General features: G+C 45.3%; 1 protein-coding gene across 2 annotated transcripts in view; it reads right to left on the bottom strand.

The window, feature by feature from the left end:
* The window catches only part of dhcr7 (7-dehydrocholesterol reductase), a 47,175-nt gene that overhangs the window by 20,808 nt on the left and 5,963 nt on the right, over positions 1–20,404 (bottom strand). The window contains exons 1-4 of one of the 2 annotated variants that reach the window (XM_038808400.1): positions 17,417–17,435; positions 14,761–14,873; positions 5,232–5,454; positions 823–913 (exon numbers count right to left, since the gene is read on the bottom strand). In XM_038808400.1, the coding sequence (XP_038664328.1) occupies positions 823–913; positions 5,232–5,454; positions 14,761–14,867 (421 nt within the window). In that variant the 5' untranslated portion in view covers positions 14,868–14,873; positions 17,417–17,435. Of the gene's footprint in view, positions 1–822; positions 914–5,231; positions 5,455–14,760; positions 14,874–17,416; positions 17,436–20,404 lie in introns of those variants that run through there. The other variant, XM_038808399.1, reaches the window with a different exon arrangement.

Raw genomic sequence — 20,404 nt, forward strand, 5'->3', positions numbered from 1 at the left:
GCCCCAGATTGTCAGGCACTGGGTGGCCTTCTTTGAAGCAATGCCCAATGTTGTGGGGTGAGTGTGGCATCAAGCCCAAAGGTGGCAGTCTTCAGGGTATCGGACCAGGCAGAACTATTTTATGGGGAACGGGGCCGACGCCCTTGCCTTTGCTTCCCTATTCGTCCGCCGAAGAATCTTGCTCGGTTGGCGATCAGCACCACCCACAGTTGCAGACTGGCTGGCAGACCTGGCGGAATTTCTCCATCTGGTGAAAATCAAATTCGCCATCCAAGGGTCAGAGGCGGGCGTCCGCAACAAAACATGGAGGTAATTCGCCAACTTGCTCCAGGACCTGTCTGAAACCGACAGCCAATAGAGCGAGGGGAGGAGAGCATGCAGTAGCCAACAAGACAACAGGTAGAGAGGGGAGGAATGCGGCCAATCGACAGAAGGGGAGGGGAAAGAACTATAGGTATGCAAATAGCTGAGAATCATCTTTTGTAACATATATGTTCCAATAAAATATCTTAAAACAAAAAGGGGCGAGGATTCACATAGCTTTGTTTACTGTAGTGCGTAAATTGAAAAACTTCAATAAAAACATTTTAAAAAAAACTTTGCAGTATTAAGTCAAGTGGGAAAATGCATTGAATTTGAAAGACTTTGAATAATAAGAAATCCTCAAGCCTTATTTATCCCTGAATAAGTTCCCCCCTTTTCCACGACAATGGCCATTTCTTCTTCTCCTTGTTGCTATCAGCAAACTTGCAAAACAGTATGACTTGGGAGAGTACTTTTAAAAAAAAGTTTTTCAACAAAACAAAATGAGATGAGTCTCACCTGCAGGAGTGCATGCCCCATCTTGCACTCCACCAACATAGCCAGGCAGGAACTTGTGACAAACATCAGGAACACACATGTACAAAAACACCTGAAAATTCATGCACAGAAAAGAAATAGTCTTAGTACTTGGCAACAAACCAGTTGGATTGGATAATTTAGGAAGATTTAATTGCACTGACCGTCTGCTCAGCAGTGGGTAGTGCTGACGGATGGTGGAGAGATATTAACAGAACACATTTCAAAACAGCAAGAGTTGCAATTATCACTCTAGGGATATCAGTGGCCAGCAGCATTACACAGGTTGTTGGGACCAGGAGCGCTGTACATTCAGCTCATTATACTTTTAAAATCTTAAGCTTGTTGGATGTGGCCTAACAGGGGAATTTCCTTTCAGGTCGTATAGAAACCTGATATTGAGTTCACCCTGTGCTGCCTTCCTCAAGGCAAAGCAATATTGATGTGCAGGCAAATGTGTTCGGGTCCTCATTTGCACATGCAAAAAGGATGTCTTACCTATACTTCAGGCATGGAAACTGCACACTAATTATTGTGGGCCTTCACCAATATGGTTATGGCTCACTGTGCACCTCCAGCTTGTAATGCACGCACACTCCCGTGTTCAAATAGGCTCTATCCAGTCCAATATCTTGGACATTCTCTGTTCAGTGGTCATGGTAAGCACACAATTAGGCTCGATTGATGTACCAGAATTAACCCCATAGCAGTTCTGTCGGATCCAGCAACCAATAAATGATCTCTCTCATTTAATAAAGGATTCCATTCTGACACGCAATGAACACATGTCCATATTATCCGGGGCTTCCTTACCTAAATTCTGGTTTATTAAATAAACAAAATTAAAACTTGTCCTGGTCCATCCCATGTGCCGATGACAAGAGGTAGCTCCCAGGCTACACATGGTTAAAGATTTGGGTGGTAAGAACAAGGATCACCCTTGCAGGGTTCCAATCGAGGGCCAGCATCGATCCACATAGAAAGTATGTTTAAATGTGCCGTGTCAAAAACTGAGAGAGAATCTATTTATACATTGCATTATTGTTGAAAAGTTGTTTAAATAAAAGATTTAAAAAAAGACAAATGTTACATTCACATTATTCAGATTTGTGAGTGGTTAACACTGTTGCTTCACAGCGCCAGGGTCCCAGGTTCGATTCCCGGCTCGGGTCGCTGTCTGTGCGGAGTCTGCACGTTCCCCCCGTGTCTGCGTGGGTTTCCTCTGGGTGCTCCGGTTTCCTCCCACAAGTCCCGAAGGATGTGCTGTTAGGTGAATTGGACATTCTGAATTCTCCCTCAGGGTATCCGAACAGGCGCCGGAGTGTGGCGACTCGGGGATTTTAACAGTAACTTCATAGCGGTCTTAATGTACTCTACTTGTGACTCTAAAAAAATTATTAAAAGCTTCTGAAGGCAGTCACGAGGGGGGTTTTTCAGGGTTTTGTTTAATGACAGGTTTACACATTTTTAGTTATTTTACACAGCATTCCGGTGTGTTTTTACCTTTTAAACCAAGAGTGACAGCAGTATTAGGATTCTGGGTGACCCAGTGCACCCTTTGACGACAGACATGTCAGGAAGTGATGTCACATGGTTGTGGTCACTGGCAAACTAGCTCTACAAAGTATGTGGGACTCTCAATGCAGACTTTCAAATGATCAAATCAAATTTTCAAGCTTTTCATCAATTCTGCGACACAAATGTGAAAATGAAACAAATTCCATAATTACAACCTTGAAGGAGAAGACTAAATTTTAAAAAATTATTTTATTTCCAAAATATTTTAAAAATTGATGAGAAGTGCTCGAGAGGAAACTTTCTGTGGTTGACCCTCTCAAGCGATACACCGTGTCGCTAATCACTACGAAAGAAGCTATTGCTCAGCAATCTGGTGTAATCGTCAACATTTGAACTGACCCGTGCACAGAACAAAAAGCGAGTGTGTGAGGGTTGGCAGGGATCAATGCTCCATGTATTAATCAAATACAGTGTCTACAGTCTGGGCCAAGTTCGCTAAATTTCAAACAACTAGAGAGGATTATTTTAAAAGCACACATTAAACTAGCTTCCCTGCTCTTGCTCTTCCTCTTTCTCACATGCACGTAGCTTGTTTCCACTCCGTAGAAACCACAAAATGCTGCTCTGTTGCCTCGTGTTCCTGACACCACAGACAGAATTTATCATCAACTCCTGCACAAAGTGGGTGGGCCTAAAAACCTAGTGTCCCCCCCCCCCCAACCTCTGCTGAAATTAAGTTCTGGGTGGGAAGACCCATGGCCGTCCTTCCCGCCCCGCCTCCACCTGACGCTCTTCAATGGTCAAATAATGACCACTCCCCACCCTGGCCACTATTTCCTGACTGGCAGGAGGAAGTCTCGGGCGGGTGTGGCAGGTGCCCACTTCACAGACCCCTCAAAAGATCCCCCCCCCCCCCCCCCCACACAATCCCAGCCTGCCAGCAGCTCCCAAAAGGCCGGACTTCCTCACCAAATGACTCCTCCTCACCGCGTCTGCAGGGCAGCTGAGAGTTTCCCACCAACTTATTTTAATGGCAGGTCGGGAACTTCGCCAGCAGTAAACTTCTGCCCATTGTCTTTCTGAATCTTTCTGAATCACTCATGGGTGCCATTGGCTGGGCTAGCATTTATTGTCTATCCCTAATTGTCTTTGAGGGTTTGGTGGGGAGATGCCCTTCTGGAGCTGTTCAGTCTCTGTTGTGCTCATTGGATCTTGCCATGGCAGTTTAGTACAATGGAGCAGCTTGCCAGGTCATTTGAGAGGGCATTTAAGCGTGAACCAGATTGTTTTGGTCGGGGAGTCATAGACAGACCAGTCCAGTAAGGACGGCTCTTGGGGGTTTTGATGATTTCCTGGTCACCATCACGGAGACTGCTTTTAAATCTGGACAGTAAGAAGTTTTACAACACCTGGTGTTGTAAGACTTCTTACTGTGCTCACCCCAGTCCAACGCCGGCATCTCCACATCATGGCTACCATTTAAATCTGGATGTATTTAAGGAATTACATTTAAATTCCCTTGATGCCACGGTGGGATTTGAAGACATGTCCTTGGATCACCGGTTCATTAATCGAACCACAACGCTACTGGAGCCTTATTTTATAGATTTTATTTGTTATTAAAGTAAAGATTTATGTAATTACAGGGTATCCTGGCAGAAATCCTACTGCAGGATGTTTACAGGCACCTTAATGGACGTGTTTTTGTACAATCTGTGCTTCGAGTGCCCGTTTTACTCCTCCCCACCCCTTCATGCCTTCAAAGTTTTGGTTTTTACAGAGGTTGCCTTGTAATTAAATATTCCTCAAGTTAACTTTTTTTTTTAAAGTACCCAATTATTTTTTCCAAATAAGGGGCAATTTAGCGTGGCCAATTCACCTACCCTGCACATCTTTGGGTTAGGTAGAGGTAGAAGGTAGAACAGTACAGCACAGACCCTTCGGCCCTCGATGTTGTGCCGAGCAATGATCACCCTACTCAAACCCACGTATCCACCCTATACCCGTAACCCAACAATCCCCCCATTAACCTTACTTTTTAGGACACTACGGGCAATTTAGCATGGCCAATCCACCTAACCCGCACATCTTTGGACTGTGGGAGGAAACCGGAGCAACCGGAGGAAACCCACGCACACACGGGGCGGACGTGCAGACTCCACACAGACAGGGACCCAGCCGGGAATCGAACCTGGGACCCTGGAGCTGTGAAGCATTTATGCTAACCACCATGCTACCGTGCTGTGGGGGTGAAATGTGCAAACTCCACAAGGACAGTGACCCAGGACCGGGAATCGAACCCAGGTCCTCAGCGCCATAAGGGGCCTCAAGTCTAACTACACACAAACATAAAGATCTGTCTCTTACCCCACCCGCAGGCGATTCATTCTCCACTGAACAATACAGCTCAACTTGGTCAAGGCATCAAAATTAAATTAATGTGCTCGATTTTCTGTCCACTAATCATCATTGGGCAGAAACCCATAAGACATAGGAGCATAATTCGGCCATTAGGCCCAACGAGTCTGCTCCGCCATTCAATCCTGGCGGATATGTTTTCCATACCATTCTCCTGCCTTCTTCCCATAACCCCGATCCCCTTATTAATCAAGAACTGATTTATCTCTGTCTTAAAGACACTCAGTGATTTGGCCTCCACAGCCTTCTGCAGCAAGGAGTTCCACAGGTTCCACATCCTCTGGCTGAAGAAATTCCTCCTCATCTCTGTTTTGAAGGATCATCATTTTACTCTGAAGCTGCGACCTGGGGGCGCTAAAAAGGAATACATTTTTGGCATATATCTGTGGAATTGTTTATGTAGTCTGTACCACCAGTCTGAACCCCACAAAAAGAATCGACAAACAGAAACGTACCTGGAAACAGACCCAGGTGGTGTAGATTTTAGCAGCTGTCCAGCTAAAGGATGGGGCTCGACTCCAGATGTCATTGACACTCAACTTTCCAGAGTATATATCAAGGAGAGGACCAGACAGGGCACATTGGTACTGGTCACAGGACATCACAAAATAGAATACAATTAATGGAGCACAGAGAAGGAGGAAGATAACGGATGCCAGCGAAAACCAATCCACCTCCCTGAAAAAACAAGCACAGGCAACTATTAGAATTGTCTTCAAGCCGAATGTTAATTTGAGGATCATCATACAACAGCAAAAAATGGAACAAATGAAATTAAGAAAACTTCAAAATGTGAATACGTTATACATTCCGGATTTTGGAATTTTCTGGATTATATGATGTTACTTTCTCCATGGCAAGGCCTTGGCCAATCAGAGTCAACTTGCCAACCAACGAGCACCCTTTTATCCTGTTGGGTCATTTGTTGTGATCGTTTGTAATTTGGCATTCTTGTGTTTGTCTGATGAGTGCAAAATGAAAAGCTTCAACAGTCTCGCTTTTTTTCCACCAACACTGAAGATTATAGAACGACTTCAGAATATCGGCCCACAAATGCATGAACTGGAAAACAGCACAGGTACAAATTTCTACTTGAAGCATAAAACAGTGAGACAGATTGATTTGCTTATTCAAATGCTGTGGTCATGATTTAATGCTTGCGTTGCGCTTTAGCGGGACCGCAATGAGGATCATAAAACGGGGGAGGCGCCAAAATCGCTAACCGTGCCAGGCATCGGTCAGTTTGTGATCTAACCGGCCTGCTCCTGTTGGTGAGATCAGGATCCCACTGTAACGTGGTGAGAAACCAATAATTGGGAGACGATGGGCCAGGGCGTGGAATGGTGTTGGGCAGGGGGGCTATGCCAGGTGTTGGGGGGTTCCGGTGCCAACTCACCTGTGTGGCGGGTGGTCTCCTTACAGCACTGGGTGCCGGTCCTCCTGGTCAGACTCCCGAAGCTGACGGCCACTGCCACTTCCTCCCAGGTGGCACTGTGGCTGATCCTCTGAGAGACAGGGAAGCCAATCTGGCCATGGCCGCATCCAATAAACTGCCCAGGTCGACATCCCCAAATCGTGGGGCTGATCTTCTCAGAGGCATGGCTGCGAGCCGAGCGGGCTTGGCTGTGCAGGATCGGTTTAAGTGTTGCTCTCCCTTGTTAGCGGGGGGCTAGCGAGCACAGTCCCGGCGAATGAGCCAGAGAGACCAGCAACTGCAGTGTGATGCCCATGGGGCCCCGTTAAGTGGGCCAATAATGTTTTATAGCGGTGATGGTCTCACTGGGCCGAATGCCTTGTTCCCAAAGTACTGTAAAGTGATGCCACGAGTTGCATGGGACTGCTCAAAAAATTCCTCGTGTTTTTTTTAAATAAATTTATAGAGTGCCTAATTCATTTTTTCCAATTAAGGGGCAATTTAACCAATCCACCCACCCGGCACATCTTTTGGGTTGTGGGGTGAAACCCACGCAAACACGGGGAGAATGTGCAAACTCCACACGGACAGTGACCCAGAGCCGGGATTGAACCCGGGTCCTCCGCACCATGAGACAGCAGTGCTAACCACTACGCCACCGTGCTGCCTATTCTAGTGTTTCTTAACAATAGATTTCCAGACTGGACGCCTGGAACCAGTCACCTTCTGGGATATGTTGGTGTTGAGCAATGCCAAATATACAACTCCAACTCTGAATTTCCTGCCCCAAATGCAAGGATATAAGAGGTCAAGGGCAGCACGGTGGCGCAGTGGCTTAGCACTGCGGCCTCACGGCACTGAGGTCCCAGGTTCAATCCCGGTTCTGGGTCACTGTCCGTGTGGAGTTTGCACATTCTCACCGTGTTCGAGTGGGTTTCACCCCCACAACCCAAAGATGTGCAGGGTAGGTGGATTGACCACGCTAAATTGCCCCTTAATTGAAATAAATGAATTGGGTAGTCTAAATTTTTTTAAAAGGATGAAATGAAATGAATGAAAATCGCTTATTGTCACGAGTAGGCTTCAATGAAGTTACTGTGAAAAGCCCCTAGTCGCCACATTCCGGCGCCTGTCCGGGGAGGCTGGTACGGGAATCGAACCGTGCTGCTGGCCTGCTTGGTCTGCTTTATAAGCCAGCGATTTAGCCTTGTGAGCTAAACCAGCCCAGATATAGAGGTCAATGGTAAAAGCCCTGCTATTATCCTATCCAAGTTCAACTAACACAATCCAGGCCGCCGATTGTATCTGCTGTCTTCCAGTAATGTACAGCTCAGATCATCATTAGAACATAGAACATTACAGCGCAGTACAGGCCCTTCGGCCCACAATGTTGCACCGTCCTGTGAAACCCCTCTAAAGTCCCTCTACACTATTCCCTTATCGTCCATATGCCTATCCAATGACCATTTTAATGCGTTTAGTGTCGGCGAGTCCACTACTGTTGCAGGCAGGGCATTCCACGCCCTTACTACTCTCTGAGTAAAGAACCTACCTCTGACATCTGTCCTATATCTATCTCCCCTCAATTTAAAGCTATGTCCCCTCGTGCTGGACATCACCATCCGAGGAAAAAGGCTCTCACTGTCCACCCTATCTAATCCTCTGATCAGCTTGCATGCCTCAATTAAGTCCCCTCTTAACCTTCTTCTCTCTAACGAAAACAGCCTCAAGTCCTTCAGCCTTTCCTCATATGATCTTCCCTCCATACCAGGCAACATTCTTGTAAATCTCCTCTGTACCCTTTCCAATGCTTCCACATCCTTCCTATAATGTGGCGACCAGAACTGCACACAATATTCCAAATGCGGCCGCACCAGAGTTTTGTACAACTGCAACATGACCTCATGGCTCCGAAACTCAATTCCTCCACCAATAAAAGCTAACACAGCGTACGCCTTCTTAACAACCCTCTCAACCTGGGTGGCAACTTTCAGGGATCTATGGACATGGACACCGAGATCTCTCTGCTCGTCCACACTACCAAGAATCTTACCATTATCCCAGTACTCTGCCTTCCTGTTATTCCTTCCAAAATGAATCACCTCACACTTTTCTGCATTAAACTCCATTTGCCACCTGTCAGCCCAGCTCTGCAGCTTATCTATGTCCCTCTGTAACTTTTAACATCCTTCTGCACTGTCCACAACTCCACCGACTTTAGTGTCATCTGCAAATTTACTCACCCATCCTTCTACGCCCTCCTCCAGGTCATTTATAAAAATGACAAACAGCAACGGCCCCAAAACAGATCCTTGTGGCACACCACTAGTAACTGGACACCAGTCAGAGCATTTCCCATCAACCACCACTCTTTGTCTTCTATCAACTAGCCAATTTCTGATCCAAACTGCTAAATCATTGATTAACTAAGTATGTCTACGGTTGGGGCTCTCTCTCCTGATTCTTAACTCTCTGTTACGTATCTTTACTTCCACAATGATAAGATTTTCTGTTGACTAACAAACCAAATATGTGAATTGTTGAGCAAACAGACAGGAAAAACGCTGCGCATGTTTCATGCTCGGGCATGTTGAATAGGTGGCGGGAGGGGAAAGCATCAGTGCTGAGGGACAGGTTAGGGGGTATCGCTGAATTAAGAGTTCTGTATACTAATGCTGAGTGTAAGGAGTAAACCCGATGAGCTGCAGGCGCAAATGCAAGCTAAAGATGATGTAGTGACTATTGTGGAGACAAGGCTGCAGGCTGATCGGGACTGGGAACTACATCTATCTGATTATAAAGTTTCCAGGAGGGACAGGGAAGACCGCAGAGGCGTTGGGAGTAGCCCCACTGATTAGAAATACTATCACCTCAATGGTGAGGGAAGATACGCGGGGAAAGCATCCAGTGGAGATCATATGGGTGGAAATGAGGAACGAAAAAGGATCGAAAACCGTAATGGGTGCTCACAGTAAGAAGTCTTACAACACCAGGTTTGTTTCAAACACTAGCTTTCGGAGCACTGCTCCTTCCTCAGGTGAAGTCACCTGAAGATTCAGCCGAGGAAGGAGCAGCGCTCCGAAAGCTAGTGTTTGAAACAAACCTGTTGGACTTTAACCTGGTGTTGTAAGACTTCTTACTGTGCTCACCCCAGTCCAACGCCGGCATCTCCACGTAATGGGTGCTGTGTCGCAATCCCCTGATAGAAGTTCTGAGGTGTTAGAATACAGAGATGCAGAAATAAGGCAAGTGTGTAGCAAAGGCAGACTAGTAACAATGAGGGTTTTTAAACTTACACATAGATTGGGGAGGCAGACATGCACCTGTCAGAAAGGTGGTGAATTTCTGTAATGTGTCCAGGATAGTTTCCTGTAGCAACATGTTCTAAGGATGGCACGGTGGCGCAGTGGTTAGCACTGCAGCCTCACGTGCACCGAGGGCCCAGGTTCGATCCCGGCCCCGGGTCACTGTCCCTGTGGAATTTGCACTTTTGTCCCGTATCTGCGTGGGTCTCACCCCCACAGCCCAAAGATGTGCAGGGTAGGTGGATTGGCCACGCTAAATTGACTCTTCATTGTAAAAAATTATTGGATACTCTAAATTTATTTTTAAAAATTATTTAGAGTTGAAAAGGGGGATAACTTGCTGGATGACCCCAAAAAATTAATAGTTGCTAAAGGACAGGGACTTGATACGTATTACATAATACAATTAGCGCAAGTTCAGCATTAGTAACTAGGAAATTAATGGAAGTGACAAATTCCCAGGACCTGATGGTTTCCATCAGAGGATGTTAAAGGAAGTAGGGGAGCACATTGTAGATGCCCTACTTATAATCTTTCAGAGGTCCCAAGTGGGGTAGCCCCTCTGAACTGGAAAATTGCACACGTCACTCCACTTTTTCAGAAGGGTGAAAGGGGGAAACCGGGGAATTACAGACCAGTTGGCCTAACGGTTGGTGGGGAAATTGCTGGCATCTATAATCAGGGATGGGGTAACTGAACACCTCGAAAAATTTCAGTCGTCACAGAGTGCCAGCATGGGTTTGTGAAGGGAAGATCATGCCTGACTAATCTTACTGAATCTTTTGAAGAGGTGACTAAGGTGCTGGACAGAGGAATGTCTGTGGATGTAATTTATATGGACTTCCAGAAGATTTAATATAGTGCCACATAAGAGACTGTGTATTAAGGTGGAAGTCCACAGAGCTGAGGGTAAAGTGACATGGTTGGGAAATTAGTTGAATGGCAGGTGTGAGACTGCGGGTAATGGGTAATTACTCTAATTAGCAGGAGGTGACTACTGGTGTATCACAGGGATCTGTGTTGGGGTCTCAAATATTCATTAATGACTTGGATGATGGCACAGAAAGTCATATTTCCAAATTTGCGGATGACACAAAGTTAGGTGGCATTGTAAACAGCCTGGATGATAGCATAAAATTGCAAGGAGTTATTGACAGATTAGGTGAATGGGCAAAGTTGTGGCAGATGGAATTCAATGTAAGCAATTGTGAGGTTAACCATTTTGAACCAAAAAAGGATAGAGCAGAGCACGTTCGAAATGTAAAGGGGTTAGGTACAGTGAATGTTCAAAGAGACTTGGGGGTTTAGCTGCACAGAGCCTGACAATGCCAGGAACAAGTGCAGATATAATCAAAAAGGCTAATGGAATGCAAGTCTTTGTATCTGGAGGATTGGAATATAAAGATACAGAAGTTATGCTGCAGCTTTACACAACCCCAGTTAGATCTCACTTGGAGTCACTGGGAAAAAATTCTGGGCACCACACCTCAGGAAGGATATTTTGGCCTTGGAGGGAAAGCAACGTAGGTTTACAAAAATTTTTACACAAATTAGGCCTGCTTTCGCTGGAATTTAGAAGGCTACTGCGTGATCTGATCGAGATAGAACATAGAACATAGAACAGTACAGCACAGAACAGGCCCTTCGGCCCTCGATGTTGTGCCGAGCCATGATCACCCTACTCAAACCCACGTATCCACCCTATACCCGTAACCAAACAACCGCCCCCCCCCAACCTTACTTTTTAGGACACTACGGGCAATTTATTACGGCCAATCCACCTAACCCGCACATCTTTGGACTGTGGGAGGAAACCGGAGCACTCGGAGGAAACCCACGCACACACGGGGAGGACGTTTCAGATATTAACAGGGAAAGACAAGGTACATAAAACTATTTCCACCAGTTGGAGATTCTAAAACTAGTGGGTATAGTCTAAAACGTAGGGCCAGGCCGTACAGGAGAGATGTTAGGATGCACTTAGATTTAGCTTTATTGTCACGTGTACCGAGGTTCAGTGAAAAGTATTGTTCTGCATAAAGTCCAAGCAGATTGTTCCAACATGAAAAACATGCAATAAATACACAATGTAAACATATATAGAACTGCAACGAACAATACATGGAGCCCCCAACATCAGAAAACCATAAATGCATTTTATTCCTTGGACATTGAGGAGCTTGGATTTCGTACTGCGACAGGAGAAAAATGGAAACTATCTGTTTCGGTGCAAAGAACGATCTTCCATGACAATTATGAACCTTTGAATGGAATATTAACATTTTCAAATTTAATTAATAAATATTATTCACGATTTAAGTGGTCGGGCGGCAGCACAGTGGTTAGTACTGTTGCTTCACAGCACCAGGGACCCGGGTACGATTCCCGGCTTGGGTCACTGTCTGTGCGGAGTCTGCATGTTCTCCCTGTGTCTGCGTGGGTTCCCTCCGGGTGCTCCGGTTTCCTCCCACAAGCCCTGAAAGACGTGCTGTTAGGTGAATTAGACATTCTGAATTCTCCCTCTGTGTACCTGAACAGGTCCCGGAGTGTGGCGACTAGGGGATTTTCACAGTAACTTCATTGCAGTGTTAATGTAAGCCTGCTTGTGACAATAAAGATTATTATTATATGGAGTGTAATGCTACTCAGTAGAGAAGATAGAAATAGAACAAATAGGAATAGGAGGAGCCCATTTGGCCCTTCAAGCCCACTCTGTCATTCATCATCATGGCTGATCATCCAACTCAACAGCTTCATCCCATTTCCCACATATCTTTTGACCCCCTTCATCCCAAGTGCTATATTTAACTGCTTCTTGAAAACATACAATGTTTTAGACTCAACTACTTCCTGTGATAATGAATTCCACCGACTCACCACTCTCTGGGTGAAGAGATTTCTCCTCATCTCTGTCCGAAATGGTCTACCCCATATCCTCACACAGTGGTCCCTGGTTCTAGACGCACCCACCATCCGGATCATCCTTCCTGCATCTACCCTGTCCAATTCTGTAAATTTTATAGGTTTCTATGATATCCCCCATCATTCTTCTGAACTCCAGCGAATACAGCCCTAACCGCTTAAATCTCTCCTTGTACATCGCTCCTGTCAACCCAGGAATCCGTCTCATAAGCCTTCACTGCACTCCCTCTATAGCTAGAACATCCTTCCTCAGATAAGGAGACCAAAACTGCACACAATATTCCAGGTGTGGCCTCACCAAGGCCCTCTATAAATGCACAAAGGCATCCCTGCTCCCTGTACTCGAATCCTTTCATAATGAAGGCCAGCATACCATTTGCCTTCTTTACTGCCTGCTGCACCTGCATGCTTACCGTCAGTGACTGGTGTACAAGGACACCCAGATCTCGTTGCAAGTTCTGGTATCCTCGTACACCAGTGTGTACGAGGACGATGTGTGGAAAGATCAGTTCAGTCCATAAAAGGGTCATTCAGGAATTGGATAACAGCCGGGAAGAAGCTGTTTTTGAACCTGTTGGTGCGTTTCTCAGACTTCTGTATCTCCCGCCCGATGGAAGAAGTTGGAAGAGTGAGTAAGCTGGGCGGGAGGGATCTTTGATTATGCTGCCCGTTTTCCCCAGGCAGCGGGAGGTGTAGATGGAGTCAATGGATGGGAGGCGGGTTCCCGTGATGGACTGGGCTGTGTTCACGACTCTCTGTATTTTCTTACTTCTTCACTCAAAGGATGGTGGAGGTTTGTAACTCTCTCCCACAAACTGCAGTTGAACCTAGAACAATTTTTAATTTAGAGTCTGAGACTGTGTAATATCCCACACGGAACCTACGGGGTGGGAATGCTCTACTTCCCAATGATCCTCGCGGAGTACCAGTTCCCCCGCTAGGGGTGGGGTATGTCAATTAACCCATGTATTAAAGGTTGGCCAGTAAGGCACCGGGTACCAGATTAGGAAAGAACCCAGTAGGGATCTACTGGGTAGCATACGTATCGTTTGTGTAAATAAAACTTTGTTTCTTATTTTACTCGGTGTGGACTCCCTGTCCCTTATTAAAGATGGATAGATTTTTGTTCAGCAAAGATATTAAGGAATACGGGCCAAAGGCAGGTATATGGAGTTAGGTCGCAGATCGGTCATGATCTCATTAAATGGTGGGATAGGCTCGAGGGGCTGAATGGCCTACCCCTGTTCCTATGTAAAGCGATGAGTGGGGAAAGTTACAGTTGTCACCGATTTGCATCATGGGGGGGGGGGGGGGGGGTCGCATTTAGAGGGGGTGGAATTACTGTGATGTACCACCAATTAAATCTTCAACACAGTCTGGTAGTACAATACAAACAAACAGTCTTGTCCATCTTTCATCCATGTGCTTCTTCACCTGATCTGCCTCCCAGTCAGCAACATCTGGAAATCTCTTCTACTTGTTTCCAATAACCTTGCCCCTCTCTATGTTTGCAACCTCCTCCAGCCCTCTAACTCTGTAATCGTGTGCATCCCTGATTTTCAACACTCCACCTGTCCAAATGTCTCCTTTCATAGTCAGTGTCCAACTTTGATAATTCTCCAATGAAGTGCCTGCTTTATTTATACAAATGTAAAGTCATTGTTTTGATTGAATGTGGACGTCACTCACAAGGCCAACGTTAGTTACCCATCCCTAATTGCCTTTGACCTGAGTAACCTTCTCGGCCTTTTCACAGGGCAGTTAAGAATCAACCACATTGCTGTGGGTCAGGAGTCACATGTAGGCCAGAACGGGTAAGGCTGGCAGATTTCCTTCCCTAAAAGGACATTAGTGAACCAGTTTCTTTTTTTTAACATCAATGATAGTTGGCATGGTCACCATGACTACAACTAGGTTTTATATTCCATATTTATGTATTCATGGAATTTAAATCCCACTAGTTGCCATGGTGGGATTTGAACCCATGCACTCCCATCCATTGACTCCATCTACACCCCCCGCTGCCTGGGGAAAACGGGCAGCATAATCAAAGAACCCTGGACTATTACACCAGCAGCACTACCATTGATTGATGCAAGGATCTTGGGAATAGAAGACTTAAATCCTGGATGACCAAACTAATTTGAATGGGTGTGCAGCATTTCCTTAAATTGTACATTTTTCAAAAAATATTCAGCAAGAAAATGAAGACGAATATGATTGGATAATGGTTTTGTGGGGGGGGGGGGTTTGGTATGCGGTGTAACGCCCACACACACCACCAGGCCCAAGACAGTCTCCATGTGGTAAAGTTTTCTTGTATGTTAAATATTCATTCCTTACCAGGCTCTGCCCCATTGTCCCACTTGTTCTTTCTCATTTGGGCCAAGGCCATTTGCAGGATCTTTGCTGTGCCTTTTTACGGCTTCCGTGGATTGTGTGGCCGTCATGGCGGTCTGTTACAAAAGAGCAGACAAGTAGCGGTTGGTTTATGTGCAAATAAAGGCATAGTTATTATTCACAACAACATTGGCAGCCCTGTACCATAAACAGATCATTGCAGCTGCCAATTAGATGGTTATCATCTGACAGGAGGCTTTAGTGGACGGTAATCCCCAAGTAACCAGTTCAGCAGAGAGAGTTGAAAGCCAAGATTTGGTTTTATTTTAATGTTTCAGCACTTCCACAAGTATAATTATTGAAGTTATATCCTTTTCTAGAAGGATTTGCATGCGGCATTCACACAGCTGCAAGCAGGTAAGCACATTTTCCTTGTGGAGATTTCTGGAATCGTGCCAGCGGGACTGCATGGTCTGTTCCACCCAAGGCTGCCCAGGGTGTTAGTCTGACGGCAGCTCTTTATTCTACTGGTTTCTCATTGTCACAACAGAGTCAACACAACATCCCATAATCCAATACAAATATCATAGCCTGTATAATGAGTGTTCACTGTGGTCCAGGGTGATAGCACACTCAACTCTTGGTCAGAGTGGTGTTGGTTCAAGCCCCAAGACTGCCACTCCAGAGCAGTACTGAGGCACTGCTGCACTGTGTGAGCGTTGCTGGCTGGGCCCTGAGGGCATTTAAGAGTCAACCACATTGCTGTGTGGATCTGGAGTCACATGTAGGCCAGACCAGGTAAGGACGACAGATTTCCTTTCCTAAAAAGGACATTAGTGAACCAGATGGGTTTTTACAACAAACAACAATGATCACCTTTAGATTTTTAATTCCAGATTTTTATTGAATTCAAATTTCACCATCTGCCCAGTGGGATTCGAACCCGGGACCAGAGGGTATGACTCTTGTCATGATATTCACTGATGCACATAATGAAATACAGACAGGCAGTGACAGACACCCAGTACGGCCAATCAACACACAGGACAGAACACAACCAATCACCAGGCAGAACACTAGAGGGCGGTTTCCCACTATAATACACACGGGGCATCAGCACTCTGCCTGTTTCCACTGGTGACAACTGTAGTGACAGTCAGGGTGTATATATCAGTTAGTACCTTCTACACGTGGCTCAGAGCTAGTCTGGTCTAGTTAGTTATCACAAGCACGCTTAGATTAGCAGAGAGTCAAACCCACAGCGAACTATGTGCACTGCTTAACAAGTTCAATAAAGCATATTGAACTAACATCACAGCTGGGAGTCTACTTTCAAGTACAACTGCGTCCAGTTGCAGTCAGTGTTACCCCAGGGTGAATAACACAACAATTCTGGGTCACTGAATTACTAGTCCAGTGACAATACCACAAAACCACTGCCTCAGACAGACATTAAACAGCGTCTGTGTAGAGTCTGTACGTTCTCCCAGTGTCTGCGTGGGTTTCCTCCGGGTGCTCCGGTTTCCTCCCACAAGTCTCCAAAGACGTGCTGTAGGTAATTTGGACATTCTGAATTCTCCCTCTGTGTACCTGAACAGGCGCTGGAATGTGGCGACTAGGAGATTTTCACAGTAACTTCAATGCAGTGTTAATGTAAGCCTACTTGTGACAATATTATTATTAAACTGAGGCGCAATCTGCCTCTTCAGTAGTGGATGGCACTCTGTCCTGGTCAATATTTCTGTCAAAATCACGAGAACAGATTAACTGGTCATTATCTTCTCGTTTTGGAAGCTTGCCATGCGCAAATTGGCTGCCACTTTTCCCACCTTATAATAGTGATTAGTATTTAAATGGTCTGTAAAGTGATTAGGGCATCCTCTGGTCATGAAATGTGCACATCTTTCTTTTCTTAAATATGGATCTGGATGGCACAGTGGGTTAGGTACTGCCCTTTCACCTCTGGAACCTAGGTTCAAATAACACCCGTAGCTGCTCTTCCTAGGTTTACCAATGACGCAGCATAGAGTGGGTGTTTCTCTAAAGCTGTGGCCAAATTTGGGTCGAGGACATTCAGCTCATGGTGGGATTTCAACCCATGCTCTCAATGCATTAGCGGGGGCTTCTGGATTACTAGACCAGCGACATCAACCGCTATCCCACCATCTCCACTTGTTGATGGAACTTGGGAATGTCAGGCTTGATTCCTTGCTGCCCAAACTAATGTGAACGGATATGCAGGTTTCCATTCAATTGCACATTTTCTAAATAAATGTTCAGCACAAAAATGAAGGCGGAAAATAAATGGATAATTAGAAAATACATTGGTTCGAGGAAACTACCAAGCCTGCTTGTAAAGAAGACGTGGAGACTAGGGTGCTTTGGTAGACTGTTTATCACTCGCTAAAAAGTTTACTTCTCCATTGTAAGACCAGGCACCTCGTGCTGGCTGACTCTTTATATACCATGCTGAATATAATTAATATAATTATTACCCAACACCTATTGACCTCATTACCTGAAACTACTGGGTATTGTACATCCATCAATATTGGATACTAACAATTATACGGTATAAATTCCACATACACTGCCAGACCACATTAATCTCATGGTAGTTCTCACGTGGTGAAGTCCCATTGTACTTTTATTTTCTTACCAGGATCTTCCCGATTTCCCCCACATGTTCCTGCTCACTTGGACCTTGTGCAAAATTTGTAATAGGCAACCGAGACCATCCACAACAGTCTTTACTTGAACAAGCCCACCCTCTGGCTGTTAATTGGGAGCGAATCACAGCTGGGGAGCAAGTGAATTGACAGCCTCTTCACTGCAAACAAAAGATCAGATTGTTCCCTGAAGAAAGGGCGAGAATCTTTACGGGGAATTAAAAAGTGTGATGCAGGACAACACCCATCAGCTGATTTTGCATCAGCAATGAGGTGGCAAAATACGTGTGAATTTGAAATTCAAAACATTCCTACTTCTCTGTAGCTGCTGGTATTTTTCTGCTCCCTCTGTAGTTGATCCCAAGCCGTTTAATTTACTGTTGGAGGGTTCAGTTAAAGCCAAGGCTCGAGTACAAACACTGTAATCATTTGTGGGCTTGTAACACCTACAGTTCGCTGGTTAATCCTTTGTGTTTAAAACAAAACTTTTGTCTTCACTAATCAGGACTGTTGAGAAAAGTTATGTATTTAAAAAGGAAAACATCCAGAGAGGCCAAAAAGAGTTTATGTAACAGTATACCAGGGGAATCTCGGGTTGCTGCTGATTGTAGCAAGCCACATCATTACCACCAATTTAAATTCATGCAATCTCTTTACAACAGGAGGCACACTCCCTGTTATGACACAGGGTTAAGAACGTGCTGCCTTAAAGCAGAGGGAGGAGAAAGGACATGGTGATATGAGCTACAAAATGGTTTACTACCAAAATAAGGAAACGTTATTTACAAAGAGGCTGTTAATAGGATTAATTTATTTTGTATTCTGCGTTATTCAAGCCGACAATCCGAGGCGTCACTCATGCGGTTTCAAATCCAGCACGGCACTTTATCATAGTTCATTTGGCAACGCATGCATATGATAGTGGCAAGAAACAGCAGGCAAGGTGGTCAAAGCCTACGAAATGAAATGAAATGAAAATCGCTTATTGTCACGAGTAGGCTTCAATGAAGTTACTGTGAAAAGCCCCTAGTCGCCACATTCCGGCGCCTGTTCGGGGAGGCGACTAGGGGCTTTTCACAGTAACTTCATTGAAGCCTACTCGTGACAATAAGCGATTTTCATTTCATTTCGTAGACTTTGACCACCTTGCCTGCTGTTCAAAGTCTACGAAATGAAATGAAAATCGCTTATTGTCACACGTACGATACCAGTATGTTACAACAGCATCTACAATAACTATTTTTTAATATAAATTTAACGTAATAAAACATCCCAAGGTACTTCACAGGAGTTTTTAATGAAACAAAGTAATTACTTCAAAAAGTTAAAAGCAAAATACTGCAGGTGCTGGAAATCTGAAACAGGAACAGAAAATGCAGGAAAAACTCAGGTCTGGCAGCGACAGGCTTGCTGAATCTTTCCGGCATTTTCTGTTTTGATTTCACACCTCGGAAGTTCTTCGTTGGCTGAAAAGCACCTGGGAAAGCGCTGTATAAAAGCAGGTTTGCTCATTTGCAACAGGAATTCCAAATCACTACTTCAGTAGGAGGTGGTGAGATCAGAGAGGACAAAAAGCAACATGCACTCGCATTTTGCACCAGCCAGGTTATTATTGCAGCACACCTTTCTTCCATCAAACCAGTGCTATCTGTTACCATGTATCACACACGAATAATATCTTCATGTCCAGAAATGCTACTCTGCAAATGCCAATCCACAGGCAGTAGAACCAATCTTTCGAACACATATAACGAATGGTACAAAAGCACAGAGAACCAGTCTCGTTCTGCGAGGGACATGACATACCGACATCAGGCACACACATTAACAGAGGTTGTTCCTAATGAAAGCCAGATTGCAACTGGGCAGCACGGTAGCATTGTGGCTAGCACAATTGCTTCACAGCTCCACGGTCCCAGGTTCGATTCCCGGCTTGGGTCACTGTCTGTGCAGAGTCTGCACATCCTCCCAGTGTGTGCGTGGGTTTCCTCCGGGTGCTCCGGTTTCCTCCCACAGTCCAAAGATGTGGTTAGATGGATTGGCCATGATAAATTGCCCTTAGTGACCAAAATTGCCCTTTGTGTTGGGTGGGGTTACTGGGTTATGGGGATAGGGTGGAGTAGTTGACCTTGAGTAGGGTACTCTTTCCAAGATCCGGTGCAGACTTGATGGGCCGAAAGGCCTCCTTCTGCACTGTAAATTCTAATAATTAAAATTACTTCCCCATTGCCAAATAACATTACAGGACAGGGACTGTAGCTAAATATGCAATGGGCTTTTGGAAGATTCAGGCCCAATCACCCGTCTCACGTTCACAGACATCAGTGCAGACAGGAAACATTTTTAATTCTTTAATTTCTGTCACGGGCGTCGCTGCAAGGCCCAGAATTTATTGCCCATCCCTAATTGCTCTTCCGAGAAGGTGGTGGTGAGCTGCCTTCTTGGCCTATGGCTCCCAACCTTTTATACATCACGGCACACCTTTATGTGGTAAAAGATGTTAAGACATGCCTTCTATTTTCTCCAACTGAACTGCCGTCTCGCAAAAGCCTTTTATCTCTAAAACACCCCCAGAAAAGGTTAAGCCATCATTTTAAGAAGTTCACAGTAAAAGCCTTATCCCTATTTACATGTCAAATGCAATATTGTAGCCTGTTTCTCTTTTTCTTAACTTTGCTGGTTCCTGTTTCTCTGTGTTATTTTCTTTTATTAAAAAAAACTTTGCCCCGTCTTTTTTCCAACATCTCCCGGGGTCTCCCTCGCCTCTCCCAGGCTTTTGCGCCTTTTTTTGTCTTTTTGCCTCGTGGTTAGTATCGCCTCGTCCTAAAGTCCCCGGGATCTCCTGCGCACGAGTCTGCCGGGAAAGGGTGGCACGTCTGCGGTTCGGAATGTTTTATGCTTTCAGAACCATGCACGCGCCGGCCGGGAAAAGGCCACGCATGGGTAGAACTGATATATTTAAAGAAACATTGGTTAGT

This window comes from Scyliorhinus canicula, chromosome 9 (genome assembly GCF_902713615.1).
Source record: "Scyliorhinus canicula chromosome 9, sScyCan1.1, whole genome shotgun sequence".
NCBI classification, from domain to species: Eukaryota; Metazoa; Chordata; class Chondrichthyes; order Carcharhiniformes; family Scyliorhinidae; genus Scyliorhinus; species Scyliorhinus canicula.